Source organism: Miniopterus natalensis, chromosome 18 (assembly GCF_054644295.1).
Source record: "Miniopterus natalensis isolate mMinNat1 chromosome 18, mMinNat1.hap1, whole genome shotgun sequence".
Taxonomy (NCBI): Eukaryota; Metazoa; Chordata; class Mammalia; order Chiroptera; family Miniopteridae; genus Miniopterus; species Miniopterus natalensis.
In genome coordinates this window covers 34,154,366-34,176,821 of record NC_142098.1, presented here as the reverse complement: position 1 = coordinate 34,176,821, position 22,456 = coordinate 34,154,366, and the positions used below count along the sequence as shown (strand labels likewise).

At 49.5% G+C, this 22,456-nt stretch overlaps 1 protein-coding gene across 1 annotated transcript; it reads left to right on the top strand.

The window, feature by feature from the left end:
- The first annotated feature begins 1,270 nt into the window (after positions 1-1,270).
- LOC107532197 (F-box only protein 17) lies at positions 1,271-21,812 on the top strand. Its single transcript, XM_087826683.1, has 6 exons — positions 1,271-1,393; positions 15,303-15,668; positions 16,260-16,371; positions 18,345-18,440; positions 19,353-19,488; positions 20,881-21,812. The coding sequence occupies exons 2-6, from the start codon at positions 15,320-15,322 to the stop codon at positions 21,022-21,024; spliced, it is 837 nt and encodes a 278-aa protein (XP_087682809.1). The 5' UTR covers positions 1,271-1,393; positions 15,303-15,319; the 3' UTR covers positions 21,025-21,812.
- Positions 21,813-22,456: the final 644 nt, after the last annotated feature.

Sequence of the window (22,456 nt, the reverse complement as noted above, 5' to 3'; positions counted from 1 at the left end):
CTTTCCAAAAGACACCTTTATTGCTACCATCAGGAGCTCTGTGCCAGGAATAGTGATGAAGACCAAATATATATTTTTTATTATAAATCATATCACAGTGGGCTTATTGTACACGGTAATGACTATGTGTGTGTGTGCATTAGTCCTGACCTGAAGATACTTTTCCACTGATTTTACATAGAGTGGAAGGGAGGGAGGGAGAGATGGAAAGAGAGAGAAAGAGAAACACTGATGTGAGAGAGACACATGGATTGGTTGCCTCCCACACTCGCCAGGAGGGGACCGCAGATAGAACCTGCAACCCAGCTACCTGCCCTTGACAAGGAATCCAACCCAAGGCCCTTCAGTGTGCAGACTGAGGGTCTAACCACGGAACAACACGTTAATGACTATTAATGGTACCTTTCAAGGACTGCTTTCTAAAAAGGGGAACCCGTAGTAGAACTGTGGGCTTCTGTGGAATACTTGGAAGCCACTGATAAAGATTTTGTTTTTCCTAGGTAATTATTTTCCAGGCTGGAGCCATGGGCATAATAGGTCATGCCCAGAAAATGGTAATCGATGCAGCACTTTCAGCTTGGGGAAAGATAATCAGTACTCTGCTGATCCAGAAGCAGTTAAACTATTTAAAAACTAGTAGTTTGATGTTGCCTCTCTCAAATAACTGGTTCTTTGATTTCTACATTGCTTTTCTCTAGGCACAGCCAAAGAGGAAGGTTCAGAGTTCTCCCTCGGGGGTCCGAGTCTCTGAGAACCTACGCCAGGGACACACTGAAAATACACGTGGATGGGAATTTCATCCAAGCGCTTCTTCAGTCGGGCCCAGGAGCCACAGCCAGGCCGCTTCCCAGCCGCGGACAGATGGCGAGAGGGAAGTTTTGAACGGCGGAGGCGGCCGTAGGCGGCAGGCTGGGAAGAGGGATTCGGGGGGAGGGACGGCGGGGACCACTCCCAGGCGGGGGCGCCGGGAAGGGGGAACTCGCGCCGAGGAGGTGCCCGGGGTGCGCGCTGGGGCCCGGGGGCTCACGTGGCAGGGCGCCCGGGGCCGGGGATGACCACGTGGGGAAAGTGCAAGCCCCCTAAGGGGCGGGCCCCGGGTCGCCGAGCGCGGGGCTGGGTCTCCGCGCGCCAGCAGCTGGGCCCGCCCCCGGCGCCGGCGGCTCTCCGGGGTCCCGCCCCTGCGTCGCTCCCGCCCGCTGCGGGGTCTCGGAGCCGCGGGGTCTCGGAGCCGCCGGCCCCCGCCGCCCGCCTTCAGTCCCCCGTCCCCGGAGAGGACCGCACGGCCGTCGGGGTTCCCTGGGCGGCGCCGACCTCGGTGAGCCCCCCCGACTGCCTCCCAGAGCTATGTGAGGAAGGGGATCGAGCCCGCTGCCGCCTCCGAGCGGGCCGCCAGGTGAGCGCGGGACCCGGCCCCACTCCCAGGTCGGGCGCCCCCGGGAGGATTCCCCCCCCCTCCGGCCCTGCCCCGAGGAGCGGACCCCCGGGAGCCCTGCCCCCTAGCGCCCCTTCCCAGCCCTCCGGCGTCCCGGGCTGTCGCTGCTGAAGGGCGTCCCCGTCAGTCCAGAGTTAGTGACGCGACGCACTTGGAAAGGCCCAGGTCGCTTTGCCCTTTAGACGGGTGGTCTGGAGCCAGCGCCTCCCCGGGCCGCCGCCCGTGCGCGGAGGCCACCGTTACGGGAACCCCGGCCCCGAGCGGCCGGCCCACGCGGGTCGCGGCAGCCGCGGCGAGTCTGACCGCTTTTGCCAACAGCGGTTTTCGTTTTTCCGGGCGGCGGCCCCCGCGCAGCCCGCGGGCCGGAGCCTTGGAGCGCGCAGCGCCCGCGCGACCCGGCGGCTGGGGCGCGGCGTGTTTGCAGCGGCGGCCGCTCCTCCCAAGTTCAGTCCTGTCCTCCTACGTTAACTTTTGCTCTTCAGTCGTATTTTTCACACTCCGCAAGCTGTTAGGTCGAGTTTAGACAGCATTTATTTACTCCCTGTTTGAAAGACTGCCAGATGACGAACCTACTTTTAAAATAAATGCAACTTTTTAAATGCCCCAGTAACACACAAGAACAAAAGACAAACAGGACAGAGCTTTGCACGACAGATAACAGCCCTTTAACCCCCCCCCCCCCCCAGCCCCGCAACCAGTTAAAAATGTGCGGGATTAAATTACTTTTCAAAAATGGCAGAAGTAGCTTGTGATCCGTGGTACATCACTTCAAACCTTTTTCTGCCCGCCCCCCCCCCCCCCCCCCCGGGAGTTATTTCCAGATCCTTAAAGCAAATTCTTGGATTGTTTCTTAGTTTATCAACTTTTAGGCAATGTCCACTAATCCCTTGCTAAATAGGTGGGGACAGCTTTCATCCCTGCCCAGCTCCCTGCCCCCTGTGTAACCACAGCATTCCTTTTGGCTTCTCTATTGGCTACTTTTGTCACATAAAATTTAAACTGGTATTTCTTGTTCCATTAAATATATATATGATCTGTTGACTCCCATTTTTTTTATGAGGCCTGGCTGAGGAGTCTGCTAAAAAATCCATTTTTTTTATGAAATAAAATTTTTATATTTATTTCAATGCTATTTTTATCCAGTCAACTTAGACATATGGTTCACAAATCAAAGAGAAGTGGGTCTGTCTTGGGTTGGGTATTTTTGTCTTTTTCTATGATTAAAAATAATATAATCTCTTGAGGAAAAAATGGAAAAGGCAGAGCACTGTTTTAGACTAAAAGGGATTAAGGAGACAAAACCATCCCAACACTGTGTGAGGCCCCGACCTTGTTAGGGAGAAGAAAAACCTTGGGACAAGGGGGGAGATGGTTCACGCGCTGAGTATGCGGAGGCAGCTGAGTGGGGCCGCAGCTGGGCCTATGGAACGACCTTACCATTTTTAAGAAGCTGCACATGATAGCTTTCAGAGTTCATCGAAAGAGAGAAAGCAAATACGGCAAAGTGAATGTTCGTTTTCCTATCCTTTCAACTTTTCTATACGAAGAAATTTTTATGGTAAAAATTGGGGGACCAGAAAGGCAATTTAGAAACTGAGAACGAGATGAAGATATGTGCACAGTGGCACAAACCCAGGCCTCCACGCTGAGGTTCAAATCCTGATTCTGCCACTCACTTGTCCGGGGACGTTGGATCTGTTGAGTCCCTCCTTCAAGCCTCAGTTTCCCCGGCTGAAAAACAGCGCCTCCCTCTTGGGGTGGTTTGTGGGACTTCTGGGAGATTCTGTAAGCACTTCCCATGCTCTAGAGCAGGGTTCGTGTGCAGTTAACAGTAGCTATTTGTATTTCGTGAAGGGTTTTTCTTAATTACCCTAGTCTGCTCACCTGCCAATAACTGCTATTACTATCCTAACTGCTTTGGGGCCCTTCCCTCTTTTTTCTACAGATGGATTTTGAACTTGGCTTGTACTTTTCCCTTTTTTTTCCAAAAATATGTTTTTACTGATTTTAGAGAGACGAAGGGAGAGGGAGAGAGAAACATCCATGTGAGAAACATCAAACATCCATGGGCTGCCTCCTGCACTGGGGATTGCCCCCTACTGGGGATCAGGCCCACAGCCCTGGCCTGTACCCTGATGGGGAATCGAACCGGCGACCTTTTGGTGCATAGGAGGCCGCTCAACCAACTGAACCAAACAGGCCAGGGCATTTTTCCTTGTTTAAAATTCCTCAGATGACTGTGATCTTGCCACTGGTGCAGTTTTGTGTCCTGCTCCGTCTCATCCCGTCACTTCCTAAGCACGTCTCCCCTTAGCCCACGTTCCTCTAGTCAAGGCTGCGGTGGCCGCCTGGCCCCACACGTGCGTGTGCCCACACAGACTGCTAATCACAGTCACAGGGTCACAGCGGCAGCTGACATTTGTCGAGGGCCAGGCCTCGATCTTCATTACACATGATGTTCATTACATTTAAATTAGAATATACCAAAAAGCCAAGTAACTGCCTCCGTTTCACCCGCGCTGTGGCCCGGAGGGCGGCTGGGTAATGAGAGGGCGATGGCAGTGAAATGCAGAGAAACAGAGAAATTCCAAACCGTCTATTACTGCCTGCTGTGAAAGATGGCATTTAACCCACCGCGTCTCTCCCTGCTTCAAATTTTTTTTTTTTTTAACATTTTATTTTATTTTTTATATACCTTAATTGACTTCAGGGAGAGGGCAGCAGAGGGAGAGATAGAAACACCAATGATGAGAGAGTCATTGGGGATCGAACCCGCAACCCGGGCATGTGCCCTGACCGGGAATCGAACCTCGATCTCCTGGATCCTAGGTCCATGCTCAAACACTGAGCCACGCCCGGCCGGGCCCTGCTTCAATTTTTAATAACTGTACTTTGTTTAGATCATTTCTTATTTACCTTTGTAACTTTACACTTTATGCTTCACTTCTATTGTTTTTTCTTTTTATTCTGGCAGCTCTTGATTCCCAGGATGATATAAAGTAGGTGAGCCCAGCATCTTGGTCCCCCTCCCCCCACCTCTCATTTCCCCCCTTTTGTCTGTCGAGGTCCATGACATCGACAGTCTGCTCTGTTACCACGTGTAAGTCTTACACGCTTTAACTGTATAAAATTTGCAGGGTTTTTTTCGGACAGCTTTATTGAGGTATAATTTACATACCACGAAATTCAGCTCTTTTAAGTGTACAATTCAGCAGTTTTTAGTGAATTTACAGAATTGTGCTGCCATCACCACCGTTTTGGAGCATTTCTGTCACCTCCGAAATATCCCTTGTGCCTATTCGTGGTCACTCTCTGTTCCCATGCCCAGCCCCAGGCAACTACTCATCTACTTCCTGTATCTTTAAATATGTCTTTTCTGGACATTTCATATAAATACATCATGCAGTATGTGGCTTCTTTAACTTAGCATATATACTGTTTTGGGGTTCATTCATATTGTAGTGTGTAGCAGTACTTTATTCCTTATATCATTGAACAATAGTATTCCATGGTATGGATGGACTACATTTTATTTATCTTTTCACCAGTTGATGGACAATAAGGATTGTTTCCAGATTTATAAGCTGCTATGAACATTTGCAATCAAGTCTGTGGACGTATGTTTTCATTTCTCTTGGGTAGATAGTCTAGTAGTAGAATTGCTGGGTTTCAATGTAGTTTATATTTAACTTTCTTTTTTTTAACATTCAACTGTTAAAATAACTGCCTGTTTTCCAAAGTGGCTGTACCATTTTCTGCTCCTTCCAGCAATATGTGAGGGTTCCAGTTCCTCCACATCCTCACCAACCTTTTGAACATTAGCAGTTCTAAGTGGGCATGAAGTGGTGTCTCATTTTGATTTTAATTTGCATTTCCTTAATGAATTATACTTTTGGTGTTGTATCTAAGAAATCTTTGCCTAACCAAAGATCATGAGATTTTTCTCCTGTTTTCTTCTAAAAACTTTTAAAGAGTTATAACTGTTACATTTAGGTCTGTGATTCATTTTGAATTGATATTTGTGTATGGTGTGATGTAAAGGACTAAATTCACCTTTTTACATATAGATTTCCAGCACCATTTGTTGAAAAGACAATCTTTATGCTAAGAGGCCAGATTATAAATGTTCTTACCACAAAAAAGAAATAATTATGTGACTGGATAGAGGTGTTAGCTAGAGCGAACAGTGGCAATCATATTGCAATATGTAAATGTATCAAATCAACACATTGTATACCTTAAATTTACAAAATGTTGTATATCAGTTATATCTTAAAAAAAAGGAGTCTTCTCCTCATGAAAACTAATAAACAGGGCTACTGTAAGGAGAATGCCCCCAAGTCAAATGGATTCCTTTTTGTTGCACTTTTTCAAGTGGACAAGACGTGGATACAGGTTAGTGTATATCATATTTGAACGATGATTTCTTAAACAGTATTTTGTTTTTCCTGCAGTTTCTCATAGCTTTAATTTTTGGCAGCCTTCGATCTGAGTGGCAGAGCCTGAGGGAGGGAGGAGAGGGATCAGGGAGCCAATAGGCACAGTTTTTCCAAAGATGAACTAATCTCTGTCCTCACTCTGCTCTCTCCTGACCTGTGTGCCTACCCCAGCCTGGGCCCCTTGAACCTCTGATTCTGGGTCCAGGGCCTCTGGGAGTCCTGGAGGCTTCACAGTCCCCACCTTAGTTCTGTGCCAGCCTCCACACTTCTATCTGCTTTCTTTCAAAGATATATCGACATTTCATTATGTTAATGGTCTTGTTCCTGCTCACTTTGCTTTTTAATTTCTTTGCTGTACATAGAGAGGATGCCCTTTGGGAGGGAGAGCACACTGCCTAGATCCAAGCCCCACTCCGCTCTGACTGCTGTGTGGCCTTATGTGAGTCATTTCACCTCTCTGGGCCCCAATTTCTTCCTAGTGTGAAGGTCAACTGGGATCATACAGAAGCCACAAAACAGCCACCGCAGTCTGTTCCTGTGTCTGCAGATGTCTTACCTGGCCCATACTGTGCTTTAATTTTTCAAATACATTTCTGACATTTAAAAATGGGTGATTTCACATAAAAACTGGGATTTCCGGTTTCTTTTGAAAAACTGGAAGATGTGGCCAAACTGGGCCCACCTTCCTACCTGGCAGTAAAGCAGGCAGAGTGAGTATTGGCCCAGCCTCCAGTTGGGCTGTTCTCTCTGATTTGCCCAAGTCTTCACCACTCCCTGTTCCTCCCACCTAGTCGGCCTCGTTTAGAATACTGCCTGTCTCTTGTAGGCATTTCAGCTTGGGATTCCTGGGATACTGTTTCCAGAGCATCTAGCACAGGCCAGGCACCTATAGGCTGTTATTATTATGAGACTTGCTTGGGGTGGCGGTGGGAGTGGAGGCTCAGATCCAGACCTTGCTCTGACCACCAGGCCCTGTGACTCCAGGGTTGCATTCACCCAAAAGGGCTGCCCTTAAAAAAAAAATCTACCCAAAGGCTCACATAGGCCAGTATGGCCCTGGTTATCCGTATCTCTTTCTGCCTTCTTGAAAGGAAAGCCACACTGACTCTGAACACAAAAATAATTCCAAAGAGCAAAGGATTTTAATCTTGTCTTACTGATGATTTTCATGTAACCGTTTGTTGCAGGTTAGAAAGAGCACGGGCACTACAGTTCCAGAGCAAAGAGTTAAGGTGAATGAGGGAGAATGTCAGGTAGAGGAAAACCTCCCGAAGGTATTGAGAAGGAAGCCAGTCTGTCTAAAACTAAAAAGATTGACAATACCAGGTGCTGACAACAGCAGCTCTCAAACATTGTTGATGAGAATGCAAATTGCACAATCAGGCTGAAAAAAAAACTGTTGGGGTTTGTTTTTGAAAAGGGAAATATACACTTACCACATGATCCAAGAATTCCACTCCCAGCCATTTTCTCATGAGAAATGAAATCATATACCCACATAAATAAACACTTGTACCTGAATGTTTATAGCAGCTTTATTCATAATTGTCCCAAACTGGAAACAACCCACATGTCCATCATGGTGAGTGGATAAACAGACTAGTTTATCTGTTCAATGGGATGCTATTCAGCAATAAAAAGGAATGGGCCACTGACTGATCCGTGCAACAGTGTGGATGAATCATTCAGTCATTATAGTGAAAGAAGACACAGGGATCATATACTATATTTGTCAGTCCACACAGTAATTTGAAGAGAGAATGCTTAATATACATAGTTATGAATTGTAACAGGGGATTAGAGTAAGAGGGATTGGTTGCTAAGAAATAAAGAGAATGCTAAAGAATGTAGAAACAGCAGATAGAAGGAGCACTAACCCTAAGATCTAAGACAGCTCCATGACGGTCCCCGGGACCTGATCTCATTGGAAAACGCTTGGCCTTGACTCACTAAAGGGCAAAGGAATCTCTATAGTGCTGTACTTGTGGAACCTGCTGGAAATCCACCCTCTGGAACTTACCAGAAGTCAGTTCTCTAGCAGTGCTAGAGAAAGCAGTTCACAAAGAAGTGTCTCGCCAGAGGCACTTGGCTAAGAAACCACCTGAGGTGGGTGCCAGGGGGAGGTGCTGGCTGCATTTGGGGTGCTGCCCACTGCCAACCACTGGAGAAGCGTGCACACTGCAGGATTGGGCAGGAGAAGCTGCCTGCCCTGGGGAACCACATCTGGAAGCTGGAAGCAAAATCCTTCCCTCTTGCAACATCTCTCTGGCTCCCTCTACCGGAAAAGGTTATCACGTCAGCCAGCCAAGGGAAAAGACTGAAAGGGCCAAACTCCAGTTTAGCAACTTGGGACTGTGAGGCAGTAAATCGATAACTGGCACACCGTATGATTCCATTTATGTGAAATTCTAGAAAAGAAAATTGAATTTGTAGTGACAGAGAGAGGATTAGCGGTTGCCTTGGAGTGAGGGTTGGAGTTGACGGCAAACGGGCAAACCTTTTGGAGTGATAGAAATGTTCTGGACCTTGGTTGTGGTGATGGTCACATGCTTGTATACAGTCGTTAAAACTCAAATTATACGCTTGAAACGTGTGCATTTCGCTGGATGTAAATTATACATCAATAAAGGTAATTTCTTTTTTAAGGTACACATCCTGGGGAGCAATAGGACTCCTGTGTAAATATAAATGGAAAGACATGCATGTGTGCACACACAACAGAAATGCACCCTGAGCCCCAACACCGACATACCCCAGCTTCCGCTGGTGACTATGTGTCCAGGGGGTACTGTTGGACATTGGCCTGGTGGCTTACTTACTTGTTCTCCCTCAAGAGTTCAAGTTCAACATGAGTGCTGCGGGTACTTGTCAGAGTTTAGGTACCCACTCCCCTCTCCCGTTTTCCCTCTCTCCAAGGTGAATCCACGGAGGGCATCTCACCATAGGTTCCTAATTCAGGTGATCAAATCCTCAAGAGCTAAACCCACCTGGCCTACCTGGCTCAGTGGTTGAGCATCGGCCTATAAACCAGGAGGTCACAGTTTGATTCCCCGTCAGGGCACATGCCCGGGTTGTGGGCTCGATCCCCAGCAGGGGGCGTGCAGGAGGCAGCCGATCAATGACTCTCATCATTGATGTTTCTCTCTCCCTCCCTCTCTCTGAAATCAATAAACATATTTTTTAAAAAGGGGCTAAAACCTATTCATTGTTTTATTACCTTTGGGTCTTACTCCTTGCATCCTAGGCAGGTTTAGGGATATTTGTCCTTCACTGCTCCTGTAATCCTTTGAAGCAGAGCAATCGTTATCCCTGTATTACACACAAGTCTTGGAGGTCAGCAACATACCTGAGAGATGACCTGTCCAGGAAGAGGCAGAATCAGGATTTGAACCCGTATCCTCTGCTTCCATATGGGAGCTCCTGATCACTCATCCTGCTGGGGGCAGTAACCCTGAGATGCTGCCTGCCCCATGCAGAAGGGTCCTAATAGCTTTATGGACACAGGCTCTTTGCCAGTTGGATCTTTTTACCCCTGTGATTTTATTCTGAAAATTGTCAAGCCCTAGCTGGTTTGGCTCAGTGGTTAGAGTGTCCGCCGAGGACTGAAGGGTCCCAGGTTTGATTCTGGCCAAGGACATGTACCTCAGTTGCAGGCTTGATCCCCAGCCCCAGTCGGGGTGAGTGCAGGAGGCAACCAATTAATGTGTCTCTCACATTGATGTTTCTCCTTTCCACTCCCTGAAAAGCAATGGAAAAAATATCCCCAGGTGAGGATTAAAAAAGGAAAATTGTCAAGCATACAGAAAGTTGAAATAATTATACAGTGAACAAACACTCCTAAGAAGGGGAGACAATGATAATGCCCGTGAGTATTTTTCAGCCTAATACTGACATATTGCTCTTCATAGTAACAGTTCAGTCTTCCAAATTCATTTTAAAAAAGTGAAACGACATATCAAGCACTAAAATGTATAAATATCACCTCAAGTAAGAACATTGATAAATACCTGAGTTACATATAAGTTATTCTAATATAACAGTTGATCAAATTAATAAAAATAAAAATTAATTGAAATAAGATGGTTAAAATTAATAAAAAGTAAGAACACTATAAAATGAAACTTCAATGAGTCATGAGCCTTGAAAATGAAATTGTATTATTTGGTCTCTGTCAAAGTGTATACCCTGGAAGAAGTATAGCCTAGCTGGAGAGACCCCGTGGAGATGGAAAACTGGCTGTGCAGCCCCAGCTGTTGGAGCCTCCCCACCCCAGGTGATAGACATAGGACTGAGGAAGCCTTCAGGTGACACAGCCCCGGGCTCTGCCTGAGGGCAACTGCGTGCAGCCCGAAGAGCTGCTTAGCTGAGCCCAGTCGATCTCTGAGCTGTGGAAAAAAAAATTATAATGGTTATTGTGGGCATCACGGCAGCAAAGAAACCGTGTCAATGGTGTCTTCACTGAGTCATGGGTTATTTTTGTGCACGATTTTCCAGCCACCATAAAAAGGCCTCTGGCCCTATACAAGTTGAGGGACTGCTGAGAAGAGAGAGAAAGGTGCTCTAAACAGTTTACTTCATTTTAAAGCAGCCCTATCTTATGTTTGATAACTTTGGGGAGAGGTTTTTGAGCATCTTTTGTTCCTTTCCACGGACCGTGGTCTCATTTTATGGCCCTCCTTCTTTCTTTAAACCTTTCATAAAAAGTGCGCAGATGCGCAGTCTGACGGGCTTCTGTAAACGGGCGCCCGCGGCCAGCCCTCTGGATGAGCATCCCTCGGCCCAGGTTGAAACTTGAGTGCGGCCTGGAATTCTCCGCAGAGTTCTGCTTGCAGTTCAGCACGTATGTTCATCAGCGAGTCATTGAATCGTTGATCACAATCTCAAGATGCAAAAGATTCCAAATTTTTAAGTAAAATGATATAAAAGTACACCAGCAAAAATACCAGTGGTCAGAACAGCTTACATGTGGAAGCAACCCTCGTCCATCGGCAGATAAACGGATAAGCAATGGAATATTATTCAGCCTTAAAAAGGAAGGAAATTCTGACACATGCATCGATGTTTCTCTCCTTCCCACTCTCTGAAAAGCAATGGAAAAAATATCCTCGGGTGAAGATTAAACAACAACACGGAAATAAAGGACTAGTGGTTACTGGGGGCGGAAGGGAAGGCGTAATGGGGAATTATTTATTTTAATTGTTATTTTTTATCTTCACCCTAAGATATTTTTTCCATTGCTGTTTCAAAGAGAGTGGAAGGGAGAGAGGGAGAGAGAAACATCAATGTGAGAGACACGCATCGATTGGTCGCCTCCCACATGAGTCCCGACTGGGGCCGGGGATCGAGCCTGCAACCAAGTTTCGTGCCCTTGGCCAGAATCGAACCCGGGGCCCTTTAGTCCATGTGCCAACGCTCTAGCCATGGAGCCAAACCGGCCAGGGGAGGAATTATTGTTTTAAAAGATGGAAAGTGTTCTAGAGATGATGGTGGTGATGTCACACACATTATAAATGTATTTAATACCACTGCACACCCCACCCAGGGAGCTGCACTCCATGAATTTCACATCTGGCCAGGCAAGCTGGTGGACTTGATTGTAAATTGCAGCTAATTCTTCATGCAGCTAATAGCCACCTGGAGCAAAGCACACCCTAGTTTCTCAAGCCTGTCTCCACAACTGAGTCACTCTGTAGGGGGGTGAAGAGGTGTCAGGCTTCTTGCCATGTCCACAGACCTCTTGCCTGAGACAGGCTTATTTCTTAACAAGACCTTAATCAATTTATTTAAAAGTCTCAACAGCTGACAGAAATCGAGCACTTACTGGCATCAGGTAATAGAACAAGCATTAGATCATTGCAGCCTCTTAACCCAGGGCGACCTCCAAGGATCGTTTTGGCTATTAAAACAAGATGATGGGACTCAGTGAGATGATCCAGCTGAAATGTCACAGCGGCTTAATAAGGGCCCAGTAAATGTCACCAGATGAAAATATCATTACTAAATGGTTGCTTGTCATCTTTTTATGATGTGTGATAAGAGTAGCTAACACAATTTAGTGCTTAATGTTAAATTAATGTCACTTACTTAGGAGACCCCAGTGGTTTTACTTCAGAAGTAGGTGCCATTAACATCCCCATTTTCGGAAGAGGAAACTGAGGCACATGGAGGTTAAGTGAAGTAACTTTGGTCATGTAACTAACAGGAAGCATAGCTGGGACTCAAACCCAGGCACAAGGCTTTTTTAATTTATTGATTGATTTTAGAGAGAGAAACGTTGATTTGTTGTTCCATTTGTTTATGCATCATTGGTGGTTTCCTGTATGTGCCCTGACCGGAGGATCGAACCTGAAATCTTGGCGCATCGGAACGATGCTCTAACCAACTGAGTTACCCAACCAGGGCCAGGCTCAAGGCTTTTACTACTAGGCTGTTCTGCCCCTGATGGAGAAATGAAATGAGTTTCTCACTAGGTCTTTAGCTAATCATTGAGTTCTTGCTGAATAAAGGTGTTTCACCTCACTGTGCCTCAGTTTCCTGATCTGTGTCGTGGGTTACTAGCGAGATGATTCACTCATTCGTTCATTTAATCTCTTTGTTGGACACGTATTATGTGTTAGGCACTGGCGTGGACACTGTGGTGTGCAGTATGCAAAGAACAATAGTTCTGTCTTCATGGTGGTTACAGTGTCCACAGATATTTAGATAATAAAAGATCATTAAGAAAATTATACATACTTAGGTGCGGAGTGTGTTAGAAGGCGACAGGAGCTTGAGAGAAGAATAAAGTAAGGAACAGGGGAGGGAGAGTAGGTGATGGTCATGAGGCTCTGAAATTATAAATAAGGTGGCCAGGAACGTCTCATGGAGAAGTTGACATTTGAGCACAAACTTGAAGTAAGTACAGAGGCGAGCAAAAAATCCTCTGGATCCAGGCAGAGGAAATAGCCCATGCAAAGGCCCTGAGGTGTGGAGGCTGGTGTGGCTGGGGCAGTGAGTGAGGGACAGATGAGGGCAGGGAGGTGAGGGGGGCTGACCATGTGGGGCCTTGTGGGCCCCAGGGAGGACTTTGCCTTTACCCTGAGTGAGATGGAGCCACAGGAGGAATCTGAGAAGGGAGGGACAGGATCTGACGCAGGTATTCACCTCTGACCTGGCTGCTTATGAGGATCAGAGAGTTGGGGAAAGAAGCGGGGAGAGAGATGGCCCAGGTGAGAAGTGAGGAGAATGGATGAAATCCCCAAGGGATTGAGTGTTGATGGAGGGCAGAGGGGATTCGAATGTGGAACTTTGCCTTTGCAAGATTAGAGGGAGGAGGAACAGCCAAGGAGGCTGACTAGCAACCATAGGGCAGATGGGAGGGGTGCAGGGGGGTGTGGTGGCCCGGAGCCAAGTGTAGGAGGAGTAACCCCACTGTGTCAGGTGCTACTGACAGGTCAAGCAAGGTGAGGGCTGAACAGTACTATTGGCTCAGCACCAAGGGGGTCATTGGTGACCTTGACATTTCAGGGTGGTGGAGACAAGCAAAGCCTGTTTAGAGAAGGTTTAGGGGAGAACAGGAGTAGAAAATACGGAGACAGCAAGTATAGACAACTATTTTTGAGATGTTTTATTATTAAGAGGAGCAAAGAAATGGGGCCATAACTGGAAGGGGAGGTGGGGTCAAGAGAGGGTTTGTTTTCAGGTGAGAGAGATGATGCTGTGTGGGCTGAGAGGAATGGTCCAGTGCAGAGGGGGAACCGAAGGTGCAGAAAGGGGACATCTGTGAAACCATGGCCTGGAGTGTGTAGGAGGGATGGACAGACATACACAGACGTGTGGGCCCCCGGCAGGCAGGTGGGAGATGGAGCAGTGGGGGCCTGTGGAAGTTCGCTTCTCATCACTTGTATTTTTTTCTGCAAAAGAGGCAGCAAAGAGCTAGGCCGGTGTGGCTCAGCGGTTGAGCATTGACCTAGGATCCAGGAGACTGAGATTCGATTCCCGGTCAGGGCACATGCCTGGGTTGTGGGCTTGATCCCCAGTTGGGGTCATGCAGAAGGCAGCTAGCTGGTCAATGACTCTCATCATTGATGTTTCTCTCTCCCACTCCCTTCCTCTCTCTAAATCAATAAAGACATATTTAAAAAAAAAAAAAAAAAAAAAAGAAGCAGCAGCAGCAAGGAGAGAGTGAAGAGGTGGAAGGTGGTGTGGTGGGATAGGAGATGGGGAGAAGGTATGAAATAGTTATCTATAGGAAGGAAGAGTGGGTGGATAAGAGAAACATAATCTATTTGCCGGACAGCTTTAGGGGCTTGAGGGTCAAGTTCACAAATTTGAAGTGAGACCAGCCAGCGGAGTTGTGTATTGTTCTTTAGCTACTTTAAACTGTGTGGGTACTGGCATAGGGTAGGTGGAGGGCTGAATTTAACCAGGGTCACGTGTAGGAGGAAGCCAGAGGAGGCAGGGTGTATGCAAATAATGTTTTTAATCTTTAATCAAGGAATGTAAATGATTAGGAAGAACTGAAGACCTGAGGAGTGAAGGGAAGTGAAAAGGGGGTAGGCATCTAGGATGGGAGATCACCGTGGTTTGGAAGGACTGGGGGGTTTGAGAGAGCTGAAAAGAGAGGTGATGGGTGGAGAGAGATGCCTGAGATTGAGATTCTGAAGAGGCTGTGATTGAGACAAGGCCTAAGAGTGACCAAGGGAGGGAAGTGCTGAGAGGAGGCCAGGCCAGGGAACAGAGAGGCAGGGGGGTAGAAGGAGGGATCGCCAACCTGGATATGGAAATCAACAAGATGATGGGAGCAGGGGGTGGCAGTGTACCTGAAGCTAAAATCATAAAGTGAGGAATAGTGATCTGGGCCGGCAGATGGTTTACAAGGTGGGTACCGTCTACTCTGATGAAAATATTCATAGCTGGGGCTTTGGGGAAGGATGGAGAGAGAGTTGTCTGGAAGCAGCACCAAGGAGCGAGGAGATTTACCCACTAGGAAGGGCTCTGCTTCGAGCAAGGTGACAGGAATGTTCAGTGAAGAGACTGAGATAGTTGGTGAATTCCAGAGGCCTGAGGAGTTGGGACAGGTTGCGGGATGGGGTAGAATTGGTCTCATCCCAGGTGGTTTTTCTAGTCTGTCTTCAGTGTGCTTATGGTCATATATGTAAAGTGCACATGTATGTAGGTGCGCAGGCCAGAGATGGAGGCCGCGGTCCGCAGTCCTGGTGGGGTCGTGGTCTGGCTAGCCGTCTTTTGCCCAAGAGGAAAAGCCCTTCGCCCCCGATCGCCCTCCGGAGCCGGGTGGCAGGAACGAGGTGCCCAGTTTTCGCGGCCGTGGCAGTGCCCCTGCCGTCCATTAAAGCCGGTGGGATCACGATCAGGCCGCAGGGACCCTGCGTCCTGGGGGAGGTGGGAGGAGGCCAGCCTGCCCTGACCCACCAACCCCTCTCCACCCGCAGGGCTCCAGCCGCCCGAGATGGGCGCCCGGCCCTCGCGCCGGCGGCTGCCCGCGGACCCGCCCATGGCCTTGGACGCGCTGCCCCCCGAGCTGCTGGTGCAGGTGCTGAGCCACGTGCCTCCGCGCGCGTTGGTGACGTGCTGCCGCTCCGTGTGCCGCGCGTGGCGCGACGTCGTGGACGGGCCCACGGTGTGGCTGCTGCAGCTGGCTCGCGACCGCAGCGCCGAGGGCCGCGCACTCTACGCGGTCGCCCAGCGCTGCCCGCCCAGCAGCGAGGACGAGGAGGAGTTCCCGCTCTGCGCCCTGGCGCGCTACTGCCTGCGGGCGCCCCTCCGCCGCAACCTCATCTTCAACTCCTGCGGAGAGCGTGGGTACCGGGGGCGGGGCCGAGCGCCGGGGGCGGGGCCAGGGGCGGGGCCGGTAGGTCCGACGGAAGTGTGGGGTGGGGACCCAGTGAGGCGGTTGAGTGGGCGTGGCCGGGACTAAGGAATAGGGGCGGGGCCAGGGCTGCGAGTCAGGGGGCGTGGCCGAGGGAGAGACCCTTGGGAAACTGGGTGGGCGAGGCCAGGGAGGGGCCGGGGAGGAGCGAGGGGCTGTGGGCCGCAATAGAGGGGACGAAGTGGACGGGCGAGACAGCATAAGGAGCCAGGGGACCGCCGTGTCAGGAACCACGCGGCGCTGGGACTGCAGACTGTCGGCGTGGCTAAAGAGGAGAGCAAGCGGAGGGCTGGGGAGAAGCCGACTGGGTGTGGGTGGGCGCGGAGCTTGCGTGGAAATCTGAGGCCTCCCTGCAAGACAGCGGGGGGGAGGACCTAAGCGAGTGGGCGGGGCCAAGGCCGGAGGCGCTCGGGGCCGGGTGGGGGGGCGGGGCCGTGGTGGAAGGAGCCGGGGGCGGGGCCGGGAGAGGAGCCGAGGTGGCGGGAGCGTCCCTGGTCCTCAGCCGCGCTGTATCCCGCAGAGGGCTTCAGAGGCTGGGAGGTGGAACACGGCGGGAACGGCTGGGCGGTGGAAAAGAACCTAACGCTGGTGCCGGGGGCTCCTTCCCAGACCTGTTTCGTGACTTCTTTCGAGTGAGTGGCCCTTGATTCCTGGGGCAAGAGGTTCAGGGAGGGCGGGGGGCACTACCCCACCGTCTTCATCCCCACCCACCTTCACCCTTTCCGCAATCAACATGTACCAGGCACTTTTTTTTTAGTTTGTTTTTAAAGATTTTTAAATTGCTATTTAGAGAGAGAAAGGGAGAGAGAGAAACATCGATGTGAGACAATCAGCTGCTCCTCCTGCACGCCCCCCACCTGGGATCTAGCCTGAAACCCAGGAATGTTTCCTGACCAGGAATCGAAGGGGCAACCTTTTGGTGAATGGGAGGACCCCCAAACAACTGAGGCACACTGCCAGGGCTCAGGCACTGTTTTATATGTCAAGATACAAGGAAAATTCAGGAAGAACCAGCTGTTTTTTTCATTTGCATTTTAGATGAAGGGGGGAGAGACATTAAACACATAAACAGTAAAATAACAAGAACACAACAAACAACTAGAGTACTTATTCTCTGGCAGATGCTTTACATAGAACTCTTCATCCTGGCAGCAACCCTGTGACATAGATAGTATTGTTATCCCCACTTTGTAATGGAAAACTGAGGCACAGAGGGTAACCAACATCTAGTAAATGGTAGAGCTGGGATTTGAATTCACGTAATCAGGCTCCAGAGCCTCTGATTGTGATAAATGCTCTGAAGACATGAGAACAGTCTGGTTGATTGGTTCTTTTTATCCTCTTACCCTATACCTTGTCCTCTGCTGGCATAGTCAACCGTTCATTCTCACATGGCGTTATCCAGCTTTCTAGTCATTGCCAGTATATTAGGGGCGAAGTAATATCTCATTGCTGTTTTAATTTTAACTTGCATGTTTCAATTTAAATTGAAACATGCAAATTAAGCATGTTTCATGTGCTTGTTAGCTTTTTGGATTCCCTCTTCCATAAATTGCCTGTTCATATTTTCTAATAGGGCTGATGTCTTATTCTTGTTGATACACAATAATTCCTTGTAGGTTCTAGATGTCTGTCCCTTGTCCATCCTTGACATTGCAAAAATCTCCCATTCTACCATCTGTATTAACTGTGCCATGGTGTTCTTTGTTCTTATTTTCATATGATCAAATTCATCTCTCCCTTTTTTGCTTTAGAATTTGTTTTTGAAATTGTTTTAAAAAAAATCCTTTCCTATCCTTAGACTCTAACAATATTCTCTTATACTCTCTTCTAGTAAAATCATAGTTTATCTCATAGTAAATCTTTCACATTTAGATCACTAATCCACCTTTGAATGTGGTGTTAGCTAAGGTTCTAGTTCCCACTCCCCACCTCTGTATATTGACCCTTTCCCCAACACCATCTACTAAAGAACCCGTCCCTTCCCCGTGGAATGAAGTTCCCATACATACCTAGTTCTACCCCTGAGCACTGTGTTCTGTTCCACTGGGCAACTTATCAGTTCTTCACCAGTAAGACACTATTTCTATATCATGGCATATTCAAAAGCAGGAGAAGGGCTATTTACAAAGGTGTAGGGCAGGCAGACCACAAAGGATAGTACATGCCCCCCAGGCTAGTAACAGTGAGGAGAAGGGTCATTACCACCCGTAGGCCTGGCAGGGGTAAAGGCTGACCCTACAGGAAGGAGAGGGTAAGGGAGAGCAGTCCATACAGGCAATACAACCTCATACCTTGAGCCCCCATGTTAGGAGACCCCAGAATTCCCTGCTCAGCGTGGGCCTCCATTTGTGCTAATGCCTAGGTCCCCACAAATATTAGGGGCAGGCCTGCATCCAGGCCAGCCTCCTGGAGCCCAGGGCAGGGTGGGAAATGGTAGAGCGATGTGAGAGGCCAATGGGGATGCCCAGCCCATCACGCATCTTGTCTGGAGAGCAAACCCTGAGGGGCTGCTTTGACAGGATTGGCAGAAGAGGCTTCTGGGAGGAGGTGATTTCTGGGCTGTGACTGTCTGCTCCACCCCCCCACCATCTCCGCTTCCCAGATGGTGCTTCAAGAGGCAGCTTGTGGACTTGGTGATGGAGGGGGTGTGGCAGGAGCTGCTGGACAGTGACCAGATTGAGATCTGTGTGGCCGACTGGTGAGTGAAGAATGGCAACTGTCCCCAGAACCATGGGTGATGGCAGCAGTTCTGCAGAGGAGGCTCATTTCATGCCTCCATCGATTCCATGGGCTGGCCACTGCTTCTGCGCCCGCTTCATAGTGAGGCTGAGAGGGGAAGCAATGTTCTCACAGTTGCAGGGCCAGGGAGGGCAGAGCCTCGGGGAGCCCAGAGCCCCCAGTCTGCACTCCTCCCCATCCTCTTCCCAGAGGGTCACTGACTGGCTTGGCTTGGTCTGAAATAAGGTATCTCCTGTCACCCACTCCACCCCCATTACCTGCAACTCCACCCTGACCCTAAGGGCTTGTGGTCACCAAGGCCTCAGAAAGGTTGGGAGCATTGTGCCCTGAAAACAGAGGCTCAGAAGGGGCAGAGTTGGGCCAGAGGCACTGGCTGGTTCAGAGCCTGTGGGGACTATGTCGAGCCCCTTCTTTCCAGAGAGCTCCCAGGTTCCTTCACAAAGCTCTGACTCTTCCTTCCAGCTCTCCTCCTCTGCAAAAAATCCAGTTTCTTCCCTGAGATTCTGACTCCTCCCCAGAGCATCCAAATTCCTGCTCTCTCAGGCTCCTCTCCAGAACTGCTGGGTCTCCTCCTCCCTCAAGCTGTGGTTTCTCCTGAGCACCATACTCGCCCCCCCCACACCTGACCCCAAGTCTCCAGTACCCACCCCAGGAACACCCAAGCTCCTCCCCTAGGCTCTGGCTCCTCCCCTAGGCTCTGGCCCCACCCTTGGAGTACCCTCTGGGAATCCCAAACTGACAGCTCTAGGTATGGGGTATGGGTGTGTGCCACCCAGATCAAAGTGCAGGGAGCCCAGCCCTCAGCCTCCCTCCTCCCAACCGAAAGATTGGGTGGGTCATGGGGGCATCAAGGCTCACCCCCACCTGGCAGGTGGGGCGCCCGAGAGAACTGCGGCTGCATCTACCGGCTCCGGGTCCGCCTTCTGGACGTGTACGAAAATGAAGTGGTCAAGTTCTCGGCCTCACCCAACCCGGTCCTTCAGTGGACTGAGAGAGGCTGCCGACAGGTGGGTCCAGGCGCACCTAACCTCTCGCTCTGCTCTGATTCCCTTCTCCGCTTGCCTCACGGCTGGTTATCTATAATAGTAACAGCTAACAATTCTTGGGCCCTGTCCCAAGAGTTTTCCCTATTAACTCTTTAGTACAGTAACTTAGTTGTTCAGCATACATTTATTGAGCACCTATTGTGTGCTGGGCACTGCTCTAAGTGCTGGGAATGCAGTGAGCAACCAAAATTCTTGCTCTATCCCCATTCTAGAGGTGAGGAAACTGAGGCACTGGAGGTCATGTGACTGGTCCAAAGTCACACTAAAGTGTGCAGGGTCTGATTCAAGCCCAGAATGGTACTCAAACCTGCGCTGTCAATATCATCACACGTCAGTCATCAAAGTAACCTTTCAGGTGGTCTTGTTTCCATTCCTGATCTCCCACCACCCAACACACTCACCATCGAGAAAGATCCCATTACAAAGTGAGTCAGATCACAGCCTCCCCTGCTTGTGACCCTCCCATGACTGTATCTCAGAGCAAAAGCCAAAGTCCTATCATGCAGCTATTAAAGGAAATGAGTACAGATCCATGCTACAACGTGGCTGAATCTTGGAAACAGTGTATTAAGTGAAAGCAGTTAGGCATAAAAGGCCACATATTGTATGACTACATTTATATGAAATGTCCAGAATAAGCAAAGCCAGAGACAGAAAGCAGATAGGTTGCCAGGAGCTAGGGGGAGGGAGGAATTGGAAGTAATGGCTAATGGATATGATGAGGGTTTTTTCCCTGGGGTGAGGGAATGTTCCAGAATTAGATAGTGGTGATGGTTGCATAACATTGTGAATGTACTAAAAACTGCTGAATTGTACAGTTTAAAATGGTTCGTTTTATCTTAGGTGAATTTTAGGTCAACTTAAAAATTCCAAGAGATTAAAAACCAGAAGCCAAAGCCCTTCTGTGGCCCAGAGGCCCCACACCATCTGCTGATTACCTCCTTGACCCATTTCCTACTTCTCCCTTCACTGTGCTTGCTCATCACACTCCTACCTCAGGGCCTTTGCACTGACCGGTCCTCTGTCTAGAACACTCTTCCTCCAGATCCCCACATGGCTCTCTCCCCTCCTTCAGCTGTCTGCTCAAATGTCACTTCAGCTTACTCACTTTACAAGCCCACCCTCCTGCAGAATTCCCTCTGCCCCTTACCCCCACCTATCTTCAGTGTCTGGGTCCCCTACTAGATGGTCAACTCCACCTGGGCAGGGTCTTTGTGTCACTTTCCTCAGTACTGTATCCCCAGTGCCTAGAGCACGGCCTGGCACCTACTTGATTTGGGGGAGTATCTGTCCAGTTGGTGGAGGAAGAGGAGCCCATAGGTCCTCACTCTGTTGCTCTCCTTCCCCATGCAGGTCTCCCACGTCTTCACCAACTTTGGCAAGGGCATCCGATATGTGTCTTTTGAGCAGTATGGGAGAGACACACGCTCCTGGGTGGGGCACTACGGCGCGCTTGTGACCCACTCCAGCGTGAGGGTGAGGATCCGCCTATCGTAGCCCATCAGCCTGATCAGGCCTTCCAGGACCTACTACCACCTGCCAGACATCATTGCCAATCAAGGGCAACTTTGTAGCCAGGAGCCAGAGGATGCCCAGGGACAGCTGGGAGTCTTGTGTGGCTTGTTCCCCACCAGCTTCCAGCAAACTCCATGTGCTGCTGCTTCTGCATCGTGGCCCATGTGCTGCTCGAGAAACCAGGGATCCAACCCGGCTGTTCACAGCTTCCCGAGTCAGGGGGTTCAAGGAATAACTGAGATGTTTACTTTGCTTGCAAATCCTTTTCTCATGTGTGGATGTCAGCTGATAGATTGAGTCAAAAAACAAAGGCCAAGACAGGGTTGCTTATGGGGAAAAGCTGCTGACAATCTGGGACAGTGTCTCTTGTCCTGTTTTCGGGCTAAGCTGATTGCGAGCAGGGAGCAGAGGCCAGTCAGAAAAGCCTGCCCTTTAGGGGACCACCAGGGGCATCGAAGGGAACCATTTCTGTTTTGGGGAGTCTCTGGGACTCAGCTGTGGGGCCCGTGCAACCTCCTCCAGCACTGCCCCTCAGCACCTCCCCTTTGGGCCAGACTGGCACTGTTTCTTGCAGAATCTGAGACCTCAGGGGAAGCTTGGCTCCTGTAAGGCAACACCCTCTTCTCCACTCAGCCCACTTGCATACAAACTCCATGATCAAGGTGTGCCACGAGGGAAAGCTCTCCTGTCCCAACTCCCCTCATGTCTCCTACTCTCCCCAGGTGGGCACAGCCACCAAACTAGCTCAATAAAATTGGTGCTAAACATGAGGTGGTGGTGGTGGACTTGTCTGTAATCAATGCACTTATCTGCCCCCCGCTGGTCCTAAAAGGCTTTGTGGAATGTTCTCAATTGTGAGAACTTTAGGTGTGCTAAGCACTGCAGAAAACAGAGGCAGGATACACGGCTGCACCGAACAGCTCTTGGGCAGGCACCATTATCAATGCCATTTAGTCCAGGAGGAAACAGGCTTAGAGTTTAACGACCTGCCCAAGGTCACCTGGCCAGTAAGGGAGGCAGAACTGGCATCCGAGTCAGGCTCCAGAGGCCAAGGATATAAGCACAACTCCTAATCTTCAAATCTAACGTGGCCAAGCATATGATCAGGTGTGGGCAGTATTACTTTCAGGACCATTTTACCAAGGGACAAAACAGGCCCAGGGGTGTGTGGGGGGACAAATAAACCCAGTCACAGAACAACTAAGGTAGAGGTGGGATTTGAACCCAGGTGTGTGATTCTGAGAATAACACAGAAGAGAAGCTCCCATGTGGGCAGCAACACCAACCCCCCACCCTGAATCGCCACAATTACATTTACTGCCATTTTCAGGAGGAAGCTTGAGGGCGGGCCTTTCCCTGCCCAGGCACCAGGCCTGCAGGATGGGGAACTGGGTCTTGGTGCTACCACCATACT